This window comes from Protopterus annectens, chromosome 11.part0 (assembly GCF_019279795.1).
Source record: "Protopterus annectens isolate FY-2018-M chromosome 11.part0, PAN1.0, whole genome shotgun sequence".
In the NCBI taxonomy this organism is placed as follows: Eukaryota; Metazoa; Chordata; order Ceratodontiformes; family Protopteridae; genus Protopterus; species Protopterus annectens.
This window is the reverse complement of record NC_056745.1, coordinates 859,244,536-859,258,947: the sequence shown is the minus strand read 5'-3', so window position 1 is coordinate 859,258,947 and position 14,412 is coordinate 859,244,536. Positions and strand designations below refer to the sequence as shown.

The 14,412-nt window shown below is 35.6% G+C and overlaps 1 protein-coding gene across 1 annotated transcript in view; it reads left to right on the top strand.

Moving 5' to 3' along the window:
- The first annotated feature begins 4,782 nt into the window (after nt 1–4,782).
- The window catches only part of LRIG3 (leucine rich repeats and immunoglobulin like domains 3), a 201,159-nt gene continuing 191,529 nt past the window's right edge, over nt 4,783–14,412 (top strand). Inside the window, exon 1 of the mRNA XM_044088274.1 lies at nt 4,783–5,263. Within this exon, the coding sequence (XP_043944209.1) occupies nt 5,064–5,263 (200 nt within the window). The 5' untranslated portion in view covers nt 4,783–5,063. The remainder of the gene's footprint in view (nt 5,264–14,412) is intronic.

The following is a 14,412-nucleotide window of genomic DNA, read 5'->3' as shown; positions in this document are numbered from 1 at the left end:
CTTTCCATCCTTCAGAAAATGCATGTTAACACAAATATTAATTTAACAACTTTCTATGTTTATTAGAGCAATATTTAAAATCTGTCTGTAATTTTGGGGCTTTGTCCCTCCATTATGCCAGTATTTATACAGATTTCTTGCAGTAAGAGGTTGAGAGGTATGACGCTTGCCTAAGTCATAAGTGATAATTTAATAAAGATGTTTCTTGTTTCAAATAAAAGTGTGGATCTAGACATAATCTTTGTACTCTACTGATGTCAATTTTCTGGACATTATTTAGATAAACCATATATTTTTAAAGCCATAATGTCTCCAATTCAGCTACATAGATGGAAAAATATCTATTTAATGTTTTTTGAGGGAAAGTGATGCAAACATTTATTAAGGGCTGGTGACTTTTAACTGCCAGGTGGATTAGGGGTCAGCAATAACAGCACATGAGTACAAAATTAAATTCTCTGGCCACACCCCCTGTTCCAGTAGGTGCATTTCCCTAAAAGAAGAGACCAGAAGGCAGCTTGAATGATTACTCAATGTAGAACTGCCATAGTTGGAGAACAGAAAAGACAATGGAAAGGCATAAGTAGTGGTTAAAACTAGAAAAATGGGTGATACCGTTAAATAATAGACAGTTCAGTCACTAAAAGTATAATGTTTATTCTATGTCAGTGACTGCAATATAAATAAAGATAAAATAATAAATGAAGATCTAGAATGCAAGAAAAGGAGGGTGATATAAATAGAATTCTAACTTCCGTTTGAAAGATATTCTGTAATACAACTAGCAGGAAAGAACTTGATTGTTGATAAGGAATTACAGACACTCTGCCTAAACATATATTGGTGAAAAGTATGACTGGTGGCCTTCTGATAAACACAATATGAAGTGGAGGGTGTTCCCCTTAATGGAAGATTACAGACATTTTAGGTAGTTAGTTAGTCAGTCATAATGATGCATGTATTTGAATCTTCCTGTATTATATTTTCATAAGTCTATAAATTAAAACCTCCTGTGGCATTTGTTTCTTTAATTAACAGTTTGAACTAAAAAGTACTCCTGGCATCATGTTTTGTCACTTAGTGGATGTAGCTGTCATTTCATATGGGGTTGCATAATCTACTATTATTCTAACAAGACTGCCTTCTAAAGTATACATCACAGTCCTTACCTTTCATCTGTTCTGTATACAGCTGTAGTACTGGTAATGTGTATTTGTTTCATAGTATTTGTAGCCTATCTTGGAGCAATGAAGGATGAATGAATGAATGAATGAATTAATTAATTAATTAATAAAAAATAAATAAAATAACTCATATTGCTCTTCCCTTCAAAAGGAAATTTAAAAGTATATAAATGTATTATACGGTTGTGAATCAGACCTAGAATCTGGAATGCGAGTTTACTCCTGTTACACTGCTGCTTTCAGCAGCAAAGCCATGAGTTATTAATTTTCTCTACTTGCCTTGATTTCTTTTGGGCATGATATGACAAAAAATATATTATTATTTAGCAAATGACATTTCTACAGATGTTGAGACTAGTAAAATACATTTTGTTTAAAAATCAGTTTTTTAAGATCTGAGTAAATTGGATGAATCGATATAACTTTGAATAAAGATGTCTGTGAAAGAGATCAGTCAAAAGAACTAGTGGAAGCAAATTAGTAAAATATGAATCATCCATAGAAAGCTAAGAAAAGAAGAACATTATTTTTTAAACAAATGATTGCTGAAGAAAAAGTAATGTATGTACAAGAAATAATATAATGTTTGGCTGAAATGCACACATTTCAAATGAATGAAAATAACAGTGTTATCCATATGGCAAATTAATATAACAGCAGTGTAATACTTTACCCAAATGACCACAAAGGAAGATTGCTTTTTCCATTGATAACTATTCTTTAATTTTCACTACAAAACAACAGGATCAGAAATTAGCAGAATCACATCTTATTACTTCAAGATTCAGTATGAGTGCTGGTTTTACAGTTAAAGAACTTTCTTTTCAAATGCCTTTCTACAGTCTTTCTTGAAATATGCACTAAGCCAAGACAGAGATTATCAAACTCATAAATTTACTTACGCAGTATCTTCTCTGCTATAGAAAGGACCCAGAAACAGCATTTCGGATTGCTTGTGTCTCTGAATTACAAGATAATCATTTACAAGGGCTGTCCTAAACTGGTTTACTATTTATGCCATTTCAGAATACTTTCAGGCTGGATACTGTATTAAAGGGTCATTTTTGCCTTATTCACATTGGATCTGCATTTATCTGCCACTAACTAGTATGGATTTACTTTATTTGGATTCATTACAAGTTAGTAACTTTCAAAATGCAACAGAAGCACATCACTGAAAACAAATGTCCTAAATGCCAAAAGTGTGACAAAATAGTTTAACCATTCTGTCAGGGGGCAAGCCATCCTGCTCTCCCATGTGCAGGGAAATCCTCCACAAACCTAAAACTTATATACATCAACCAACTCCACCGTGACACATACATGAAGGGAAAAATCTTCCAAAGGAAATCAGCTTAGAAACCTAACTGACAATGATTTCCTGCAGAAAGCAATTAATGGCATTCTCTTTCTCAGAATTTTGTGATCTGGGCACTTGACACCACTGTATGTTTATCAAAATATAGGTTATTGTGTGAGAGGTATGTTTGTATATATGACTCTACAAAGATGGTGACAATGTGTTTTTTTTTTCCAGAAAGGGTGGAAGATGTAAAAAGCATTGCATAGCTAAGAAAACCTGTAACAGATGTATGCATATTGCTGGGATTCAGAGAATGTGTGGGCTGAAAAAGTATGAACGGTATATAGACAGGGACATAGCAAGACATACACAAAGCATACTACTATTCGCACTTTTAAGTTTTATTTGTTTTTGGAGATCCTGACTGAGCAATCATAGCTGGGCTCACTCAGTCAGAACACCCTCTTTTGGCTTTGTTAATTAGTTTTCTAATTGCACAGCAAACTATTTAGCAAAGTTAGCAGTTCTGAAAATGTATGTTATCCAGAAAAATGCACTGTCTATCACAAGGTGGTGCTAAGTTTGGGAGAGTCTACATTCAGGCATATTGTGTCAAAAATCCTGGCTACACCCAGTATATAGTTGTGGTTAGAGTATTTAATGGATAGGTCCAATATTTAATGAAGATTTGTAAGCCGACCTTAAAAGCATTTATTTTTGACAACACTGCCACAGATACTTTCTATCCAAACTGACAATAGTTTTTCTCCTATGGAGATCCAGGAGCAGAATTATAGCATGAAAAGTTTGGACTGAGATGTCCCGAACTGACATACTATTTTCTGTGTGTGAATGATTACGATTTCCCTATTTAGCACTTTTGTGGGGACATTAGGGATTGCTTATACCTGATACACTATCCTGCACTGCCTCTTTTTTAAACACAGGGTCTTCTTCCTCATCTCCATGTGCAACTAATGGTGACCCTTTTACAGAATGTTCCTCTGGATGTATCTGTGTTGACCAATGATCATTCTAGCAATATTATTCTATGAACTGATATAAATGATAAAAAACATGTTATGGTTTGTTTTCCTGCTGCATTACTTCTAGTATCCTGAAGTGCTTTCATTGTCTGACTTTCCACAACTTTGTTGTACATGTTTTATACAGTTTGGAGGTGCTTTTCCAAAGTTTTGACTTGAAAGCAAATAATAATAATAAAATAATAATAATAATACCACTAAACAGATTTCAGTGGGAAATAAATATAATGAATATTTTATTGCACTGTGCAGGTGCATTTTTAACTACGTGCAAGCCTTTTGTAATCTGAAGTTTAAATGTATCTGATTTGAATGATTCTCAGAACTGTAATACATGTTGTGTTTTTGTTAGTTTTGTGACCACCGCGTTAGCATGAAAATGATCCAGTTGACATTAAAAATAACTAAATAAGGAAGAGACCAGATTACACCGTCCCTGACTTTTCATTCAGAGTTGTTAATGATTTTGCCTCATCATTTTGCTCCATCCTTTCTAAAAAATAGTGTTATATTTTTAGAAAAAAGATGGTGGATTATAATCAACAAATAATGACATCCATTTATAGTTACAGACTATTTTAAATCAGAAAATGTAGTCTACTAATCTATGAAAAGTGCAGCATACCCCTCAACAAGCCATTGTTTTCAGGACCGTCGATTTTTACTCGGTGTAGTTCTGCTCCTCTTAACACCTCCTAAAAACTAGTGACCTTTGGGGAAATGGTTGTAAATAACAGCAATAATTAGAGTTATAGACTTCTTTAACTTCATAAATGTACAGTGTCACATTATCTTATTTTGGTACTAATATTTTTAAAAACGTCCCTAGTTACTTCTGGATTTGTCCCCAATTCTATTAAGATTTGTCCATGTTCAGTTAAACAGTGAAAATACTTTTCTGTTTGAAAAAAAAATGCACGCATTTTTGTACATGCGTTAAAACGATAGCGAGAAGGCAGGCAGCGACTGAAAAAATACACTTTAAAACTGACTATCCCCGCTAGTAGGACAATCCGAGGGCTACATCCGTTTCTGGATCCATCCAGCTGTCCTTGACAGATGTCTTGACAAATTCTTGACCACTACTTGAAGCAGTGTTAAGAGGTACGATAAACTATATACCTGGGGGGGGGGGGGGGGGGGCGCTACTTGTCTCCTGGGTACGATGGAACTTGAGTCATCCCACTTGGAAGTTTTGTTTTGACACGTGATGACGGCTACTAGCCAATCAAGAGCTGCATAGCGGGGAACCTGCCTCTCATCCTTGCCTGGCTACGCGTTTGGGTTAGTACTGTCTTGGAGCAAAAAAAAAACTTTCAGAAGTTTGAGCGAAACCCGTAAGGACTTATAGCAGCAGCAACGTCTTGGTATTTTTCAAAGAAGGAGTTGTACCTATATCGCAATGAAAATAAGTATTTGGAATTATTAACTTCCCGGGCACTGTTCCTACGATTGTGTCTGGAGGATTAAAACTTGGAAAGGGCTGGTGTAGACAGTTTGGAGCAGGGAGATCGGCTGCTTCCAAAAAACATGGCTTCTTTGCAGCGGCTTGCTGATGCCTGTCGGGTTTTCAATCTGTTCTGTTGTATTCTCTTTTTGGGGTTGGTGGGAGTGAGAGCACGGTCTTGTCCGGGGCCATGTCGCTGTGTGGGCGACCTTTTGGACTGTAGTAAGCTGCGATTGCAAGAGATACCTAATCAGACGTTCTTACCAAACTGGATTGTACAGTTGTAAGTACTAATGCCCAGATAGGGGGCTGGGCCAGGGGCATGCATGAGGCAGTGTGATCAATGGTAACGTTATGTGTTGTGGCAGATGTTTCAAGTTTTTAGTAGTGGTCTGGAAAAAATGAAAATGTATTATAATCTGAGATTCGTAACGTTTCTTACTGTGAAGAAAATTTGCTTTTCTTTGGGACACAAACTTTTTGCCGCACATTTTTTCATCGGCAGTATTTTGTTACTAGTAAATGGCTGTAAAAGCTGTTTGATAACATTCATTCCTTACTGTGCACTTTTTCTTTGACTTGTATTGAACTCCTTTGTTTCTCTTTTGCTAATGGTATTTTTGATACACTTCCAGTTCCACTTTGTTTCTCTTTTGCTAATGGCTGCTTTATCATTTTCAGATCTACTTACTTGACAAGATTTAAAAGATTGCAAAGCAACTTTCTCCCTTTTCATCTCTTGCTCATCGTGATACTTTTCTTATGCATACAAGTGATGTGTAGTCTTTCTAAAGTATTAGTAATTAGGGTTGCCACCTTTTCAAATGCCCAAAGTGGGACATTTTTTGTAGAAACGTCAGATTTTGCAGGGCAAAACATACCCACGGCCAGTACAAAGGACATAAATTCACTTTTTTGCCAGAATAAAACTTTTTCTTGTAGCATTTGAGTTGCTATTCTGTTTATTATAATATTTAGGTGTTTCCGATACAAAATGACTGTTTTATGCAACTATTAAAGAAAAAAATAGGAAATATTTGTGTCCTAAAATCTCAGGACATTTGCCATTTTTTCAATTTTTTTTGCAGGACACAACTGCCCAAAGAGGGACTGTCCCTCGCAAAGTGGGACAGGTGGTAACCGTAGTAATCTCTGTGGCACAGCTGATTTGATGCACATTTTGACCAAAGGGGTGAATGGGTGCAGAGTCACGAAGTATTGGTGTTAATATTTTCCAGGACAAGTACTTAAATATCAATTGCAATATACAGTACTTGGAAATGAACGATGTGCTGTGCAATTAAGTACGAGCTTTTGTGGAACTAAAGGAAAAATGCCATTGGTCAGCTGACTGGTAGGGGAGTGGGCAGAACATAGACGTGATTCCAAGCAAGTCTTGATGTACTAAAACCTAGCATAGATTGTATTGTAAGACTGTTGATCCAATATTTACAGACAATAAACCTCTGTTGCAGCGTTAGTGTGTTTACACATTATGTGTTATTTTTACAAGCCTGCATGTGAAAGTTAAATATGTTCTGCTTTTTGTCTAGTGCATTGTAAGTAGTGAATGAGCTAGGACCCAAGTCACAATCTGAATCTTGAGCTCCTGATAATCCACTCTAACACTCCCACGTCTAATGAATAAACTTTGAAAGTTGGGAAAACTTATTAAAATATAAGCTATGGTTTAGCTGGGAATAAGTGGGCTGTTTTATTAAAAATATTCCATTTTAAGCATAGTTTCCATTTCCAAGAAACTTTATTTATGTTTTCTAGATTATATTTTGTTCAAAGGGATTACTTGGATTCACCTCTCCTTGAAGACGTGTTGCAGACTGGTGGATGAGAGAAATGCATGGATATGTGGTCAGAGAGTGGTTTGTAGGTGTTTTGGTAGAGTAAAACTAGCTTAGGCTGCCAGGCTATAGTTTTACTCTCTTTTTGTCAGGATGTTCCAACCAGATATACAGTCATGCTACACCACATATATTTTTTTTGGATTGGAACTGCAGAATGTGATGTTGCTGTCATTCATGTAGGTATTTATTTTCCTTTAATTACTAGGACAGTGAGACTGTAGTGCAAGAGGCCTAGGAAGAAAAGGTGTACATATACAGTTGCACAGTAATTAGCTAAGGTACAAAAGACAGGGGAAAAAACGCTTCCTTTCATGTATGGCTTGAGAGATTAGGCAGTTGCCATTGTAAAAGTAATAAGAAATCTCAGATATTACAGTAAAAATGATGAGTAAGGGACCTTGCATTACTTGTACAAGTTACTGTAGTGAGACTGGCATAGGCAATTTTTGCTGTCAGCGTTCTGTAGTAGAACTTTATGAAGGCAAGGGGTGTTGTGTATTTCATGGCCATATTTTATTTTGTATTTGGACTGGTCTCTGTGGCATTGTTTAGACTTTAGTGGTGGCGTAATTAGGTGTTTTTATGTATTCAAGCAGGCAATTTGAAACAACTGGCTCCTGCTACATTGTGAAAAATAAAGTTGAAAACAGTGGAGAGAAACAGGTGTAAAAAGGGTAGTAGTAGTACCAAAATGTGTACCGTGTTTCTGAAAACATCCAGAAATGTGGTTGCGTTAAGGAAATGGAGGGTATCATATGTCTACTACATTTAAGTCATCTTAGAATGTGCATGCATTTCGAATGGAGACTAAATAAAATTCAGTTATGATTTTTTTTTTCTTTAGTGTCTTCATTTATTTTCTTGGGTAACATTTAACGTTGTACAGTGCAAAAGTGTATGCAATGGCCTTCAAATACTGAATTTGAAAATAAGGTTATTTTTTCATGCTATGTCAGAGAAGCAGTGTTTAATCTAGTTGGAGTTGTGGCTTAGTGGGGTAAAGGTACTGAGTTGAAACGTGTTCTGGCCTGTTGATGACATGAGTTTAAATATCATAACACCCGTTTTGACACGCTGTGATTCTGAGCAAGTCACTTAAACTAAAAGTTCAAGGCCATCTCTGAAAACCAACAGTTGTGTCTGGTGACACTTTTCTTTGGGGCACCCTTCCTCTTTGTTGGGTGGTAAATGCATTTTTGGGCAATGCTGACCAGGTATTCTGTTACAGTATGTGATTTTTTTTTTTTACATGAAATGAAAGTAATGCACTACAGGGTATGTTGTAGCTAATGGAGGACTTTGTACTTCATGTATAGAGAGTGTGGCATTTTTTTAGTTTGTGAAACAATTTTTCTTTTTTATTTCTGCAGATGCTATGTTTCACTTTTAAAATAAGCCATTTTTTACTAATCTATTGCATGTGCGTGTGTGTATGTGTATATGTCTGACTGGCATTTAGTGTTTATGAAACAGTTTTTCTTTTTGAGTTCTACAGATGCTGTGTTTCAGTTTTAAACTAATCCATTATTTTAACTGATCTAGCGTGTGTGTGTGTGTATTTATATTTGTGTGTGTAATAAATACATATATATATATATATATATATATATATATATATATATATATATGTGTGTGTAAAATAGTATGTATGTGAACTCACACAATGCCCATTATATGGTATGTCTTACATTGCTTAATAAATTTGGCTGTTTAGTACAGAGTATTAATTCTGTGAGCTGCTAACGAGTTTAATCCTGTACTGAGTTTAACTTTGTAGTGCCCCTGGGTTGTGTTTGAAAGGAGGCACAGAATCTAAATGAGTTTTTTTGGTTAACAGATAAAGTAGACATAAGTAACAGAAAAATGCCTTTTATTACACTGCTTATAGAATGTACCAAGAAGAGATTGTAAAATTAGATTACAACTAATTTATATTTTTCTTTAAATATGGCAGTGGCAGATCTTAGTTGTTCTTGTATCCTGTGAAGCTTGTGTTTTTTGTGAATGTTTATGAAAGTGATACTTTTTTATTATTATGGGGGCTTTAGATCTTTTGTAACTTTTCTTTCCCTGTTCAGTTTTGTTTTTGCTGCACTGGTTATCTTTTTACAGTACCACTGACTTGGATTTCAGATGGAATGTGAGAAGAGAGCAAGTGAACTTTGTAGACAGCAGTTTGGCATTAAAGTGGTAAAGCTTAAAAGTGTAGAATTCCTAAGAAATCGACTGTATTATAAGTTTTTGACCTTGGCTTGGCACAGCACTGGCAAGAGAAAAAAATAAAGCATCTTGACATTTATACTTTTTCATTTTTTTTCTTGTCAAAGCCAAATGAAAAGGATAAATGATTACCAAAAACAGCTTAGCAAGCTGTTGTAGGCATGTATGCCTATGTAAAAATAGCCTTTTATTTTCTCATCTGTAGGCAGTCATTTCGGAGTCCTCAAAGTGATTTTCTTACTTAAAGGTTGCTACACTGTTAATGCTGCAGACCCATTAATTATTTTGTATTTTAGTGAACAACTACCTGATTTTCTAAAATTGTATTTTTGATATGCTGCCTCTTTTTGTGCAGGAATTTTTTTTTTTATATTAATTATTCTCTTTAAGATGTATCATACATGGTTAGGATTGCTTTTAAGGTGAAACCTTGCAGGACAGCTTTCAATTAGTTGTGGCTAATTTTGCTGAATTGCCTTATCTAGAGGTCACGCTGTTGCATTCATCACATATGAATGACTGGGTTGACCATTTGAATATCTCTGTGGGTTGCAGACTTAGGATAGAAAATGAAAAAGAAATGTTTCAGTCATGGGAAGTTTCATGCAAAGAGTTTTAGTTATCTCTGCTATATTTGATGCAATTGCTGTTTTTGGCAGGTCTTTGCATATAAGAGAAATGTGTCAAGACCTTGTTAAAATTGTGTCAGTGTGATTTTTTTTTTTAACTGAGCTGAGGTGACTCCTTTGAATTTGGAGTACACAAAATGCAACAATGTTTTTAGACCACAGAATACTTCTTAACCAGCGTTCCTTTTTTTACATTTTTTGACTAAATGAAAACAACATGTTTTGTTTTTATTGGTCTTAGTGCAAGATCCTGTGTCTTTAAATCCCATCTGTATTTTTTTAATGTAAACACCATGTGCCTTCCTGCTTTCTAAATGATCCTCTGGAAAAGGACTGCTCTGTTTTTACTTGGTTGAAAAGTTCCTTGTTTTCAGCAGAGCGGTGTGTTGATGAAGAATTCATGCTGGTGTATGTTCCACTTGTGTAAATAAGCATTAGCCTTGGTGTCAGAAGCCTTGCTGTGATCACTCATGGTGCAGCTGGGCCAGTTGTCTAAAAGCATGACATGTGATAACAAGTAACCAGATGGCTGTGCTGAGAGAAACTTCTGTTAATCTGAAGTAACCAGTAATTTGAATAGTGGGTTTTTGTAACATTTTAATTTAATAGACATGTGTGTTAAACTTAAGGTGTGTGCGTACCTGGCAGTTAGCTGCATCTGGCAGTAAGCAGCTGGACGTACATTTAAATCACAGCTATGTAAATGTTGGTGTTATGCAGAGCCTGTGTATATGTTTAACTCCTTTCTTATGTTTAGAGGGTTGGCCAGTTTAAAGAAATGAGAACTTTTCCATTGGATGTATTTTATCTCTGTGTATGTAGGGTATGGTTATGAGTTTCCCTCCCTCTCTCTCTCTCTCTATTTTTTTTTTGTGGAGGGGGTTTAATTCAGTAACGTGTTCAGAACTTTACCTTTTGCACGAATGATAACAAAAAGTGTTAAAATGTTTTTTCTAGTACAGGATGCACACAGCTTTCAAGTTGTTTGCTCCAGAAACAGGGACATAAACAAAAGTAATGGGTTAGTGAATTCTAAAATCAGAAACGTTTTTTTAAGTAATACTCTTTTATTCACCTAAAAAGTTAGTAAAATAAAAGTTTTTGCATTAGTGTGCTTTTTCTGAGGTATAACAAATATATTAAGCTTGAATGTCTGGCATTATTGACTGGTTGTAAACTTCAGTGATTATGAGAAAAAAATCTAATTTGTACAAGAGAAGGGGCAAAAATATGAGGCAAAATCAGGGACGTTCTGCTGAATCTGCAAGAGTTGAAAGTTATGAGGCCACATGACAAAAAGTCACTATCCAAATAAATAAGACACAACCTGCTGTAAGCTTACTGGATACATTTTAAATGTATAGACGCTAGCTTAAGAATCAAAGTATGTAATGTGGATTTTAGGCAGATGAGTAGACTTTTGTTTTGCATATTAGAATGTGGATGAACAATAAAAGCATTTTTCTCGGTGTCTTATTTTGAAAACATGTTGGCTAAGAAAATAAAAATGCAATGACCTTGGATCTAGATGATTGTCACTGTTGAAGTGATACCCCAACAACATGTGCAAAATGGAAAAAAAGGGGTTAAGGATAGATGGATGGACTTTAGGTAAGAGCTCCTGTCTTTTGGAAATGTTAGACATTGTAGTTCCCCATTTGCAAGTTTGAGTGCCAAACAGTAGAATTTCCCAGTAAAGATACTGTACAATAAATTGTTCCTAAACTGATCAGGGAGCTTTTCTGTTTACAAGCATATTTTAATATTTGCCTTTTCATAGTATGCTGATTGCTCTTTTGCTGGTGGAATTTTTACTTTCAGAAGCCTTGGTGGACCTTTGGTGGTAGAAGTTTTATTTTGTACAGTCTTGGTGAAGCTTTTTCTCCTCCTGATAAATGCCACAGGTGAAGATCAAGTGAATTTGAGGTCTGCTGCTGAAATACACACTTGCACAATGACTGAAAACCAGTGTTTTAAAAGTTAGTCATATGCGAGGTTCACTTTTAGTGGCACCGTCTTTGTCTGTGTTCTACAGTTAACCATATGTATTTCTTAAATTAGTGTAAGGTGATTAATAAGGCTACCTGAAAGTGTGTGTGTGTGTGTGTGTGTGGGGGGGGGGGGGGGAGGACTACAGAAGAACATATCTTCTTTAATTTTTTTCAGACTATTTTCACACAGTTAGTATCACTATTCTGGAATGCATGGTTATGATTCTTTTAAGACTGGCCTCAAAACAGTGTTGTGTAAGTACCACTTTGTTTTGTCAGAATCCTATGTTCTGCTGCATGTGACACTTTTTGTGTGAGATCGTTGCAACCAACATTGAGCTTTTAACAGTCTGTAAATGATTTTACTTTTTTTTTTCATGTCCCCGTTGCTTGTTAGTCATCCTCTTCCTCTTCCTTGATTAACTGACCCACTCATTTGCACAGCTCTCGGAAGTGGTTCAAGAATTTTCTTTTTCTTTCGCCCTTAAGCACACACCTGACTAGGCAACAACAAGGGATATGTGGCAGGCTGCCCAGGAAGGATATCTCCCTCATGTCCAGAAGGGTCATCCCCCTCCACAAGCAGTTCTGACTCTCCCCATATGGCACAAGCAATGATTTTCTCAGGAAATTGTACTGCCAAGTTTGATAGTGATTTTATGCACACACATCCCTCCGCCCTGTAGAGTAAAGAGAGCTCTGGCCTTTCACTACTTCTCCTCCATGGCTTCTCCAGTGCTGGGGTTGCTAACTGAATCCCAGCCTCCTGAGTCCAGAGCAAATTTGAAACAAAGGCACAAATACAATTCTGTGGACACAGTCAACATTGAAAAGGTGTACAGCATTGACAGAGTGAGAGAAAGTTATACAGAATATTTAATATAAGGCACAGCAATCTGGGCAATTAAGGCCACATTTTTTAACAATGTATTTGGATTAGGCAGAGACATATATTGTAATTTCTGCTCAAACCTTTTCAGAATTATATTTGAAAAAGAGTAAGTTGAAGCTATATATGTAAGTTGCTTAGTTACTCAAATCGTCATCATTTGAAATAATTAAGTCAGAAAGGATTAGTGAATCTATAAGAAATATAAAATTCATTTCATTGATTTGGTATGTAAACTTCATCTGTATTTGTTTTGTCTGAAGCTTGGTATGAAGAAATACTTTCCTGTGAAGGTTTGTTTTGTGTGTATGAAAGTTTATTTTTTGGTCTGTGCTGTTTGGAAAAAAATCTTCTGTGTTATCTGGAGAGATCCTGCAATGTTAGTAGTGTATGCTGCAGGGATTGTTCCAGTAGAAACCAAAAGTAGAAACTGAAAAGTAATTGAGCAGGTTGGGGAAAATGGGCTGAAATAAGAAAGAGGCTGAGCCTTCCTGACTGAACAATATGGTTACGGTTGTGACTCTTGATACAGAAACTCTATTTTGTATTTGAAGATGGTTTCTGTTGTGCCGTGTGTAAAATATTTTCTGTGTTTGATGCTAACTCGGGATTTGTTTTGTAAATTTAACTTGATGAGAGCTTCAAGCTGTGTATGTTTAATAAGCCAGTAAGAAAATACAGATTTCTCAGGGTTCCATTTGAAGCATTGTCATTTTCTGAAGTGTTACGGAGAGCCATTGCAGAAATGATCATAGAGCTTTAATGTTTTCATTATTGAAGATACACTGGTGTGGGGGTGTCCAAAGAAGAGCATGTAGAGAGACTTAATTCCATTACTAAACTGGCTGAGACATTACACTCCTTAAGCAGTACAAGAGTAGGTTTAAACTAGACTTTCAGGATTATGATGTGTGGTTTATGCTTTGAGTTTAGTTGGTCTGAAATAAGATGATGGTGAAAGTCAGACCAGTGTTACAAATGTTTGAACAGAGAATAAACAAACACCGTTGTTGATATTCCTTGATGTAATCACAATAAAAGAGAATGTGAATGTGAAATAAGGTCTGCATTGTTAAAACCATATAGGCAGAGGTTTTACAATTTGACGGAGGATGAGAGAGTGCCACATTATTGTTTATCAAATGATGGTACCATTAGGATTATGAAAGCTGGTAAGGGAGTACTTTGGTGATAATGGATACCGTTAAATATGAGACTTAAGATGTTGTGCGTGCTGAGGAATGAATCATTTAAAAATGGATTTGGAACATGCCTAGACACCTTTCTAATGTGTTTGAGGGAAATCTTATTGAGACTTTAGGATTAGTGTAATTTTTTTGACATCCATAAATCCCATAAGCATCTAGATGACACACACTTGATGCCCAATATTTGAAAGATCAAACCATTGGCCATTTTTGTAGAATGCAAGTTGAAATCTGTGGTTAAACATTCAAATACTTTATTTCTGAGCCAGCAGATTGTATTAATAAATTTAAGTAAAACGTACTGTTAGTATAGAAGATTGGTTTGTTACAGGAGGCATTTCTAGCTTGTTCACAGTAATTCCCACAGATTTAGGTTTACTTTAGTTTAAGGAGTAGCTCACCGAATATAGTGGCTGTACCAGTAGGGAAATTGATTTTTTCAGCTCGTGTGTAGAATTGGATTTGGAACATGATTGTATTTTATTTTAGAGAAGTTTTTACCAGCAGATGCAGTGTATGGCCCCTAGTTATGCCAATATTGTTTTAGTTTATTGGGAAGAATTATTAGTATGAGACATATATTTTTTTTTTGCAAAAATTACTTGAGATTTATTGATGCTGTACTTTTTGTGT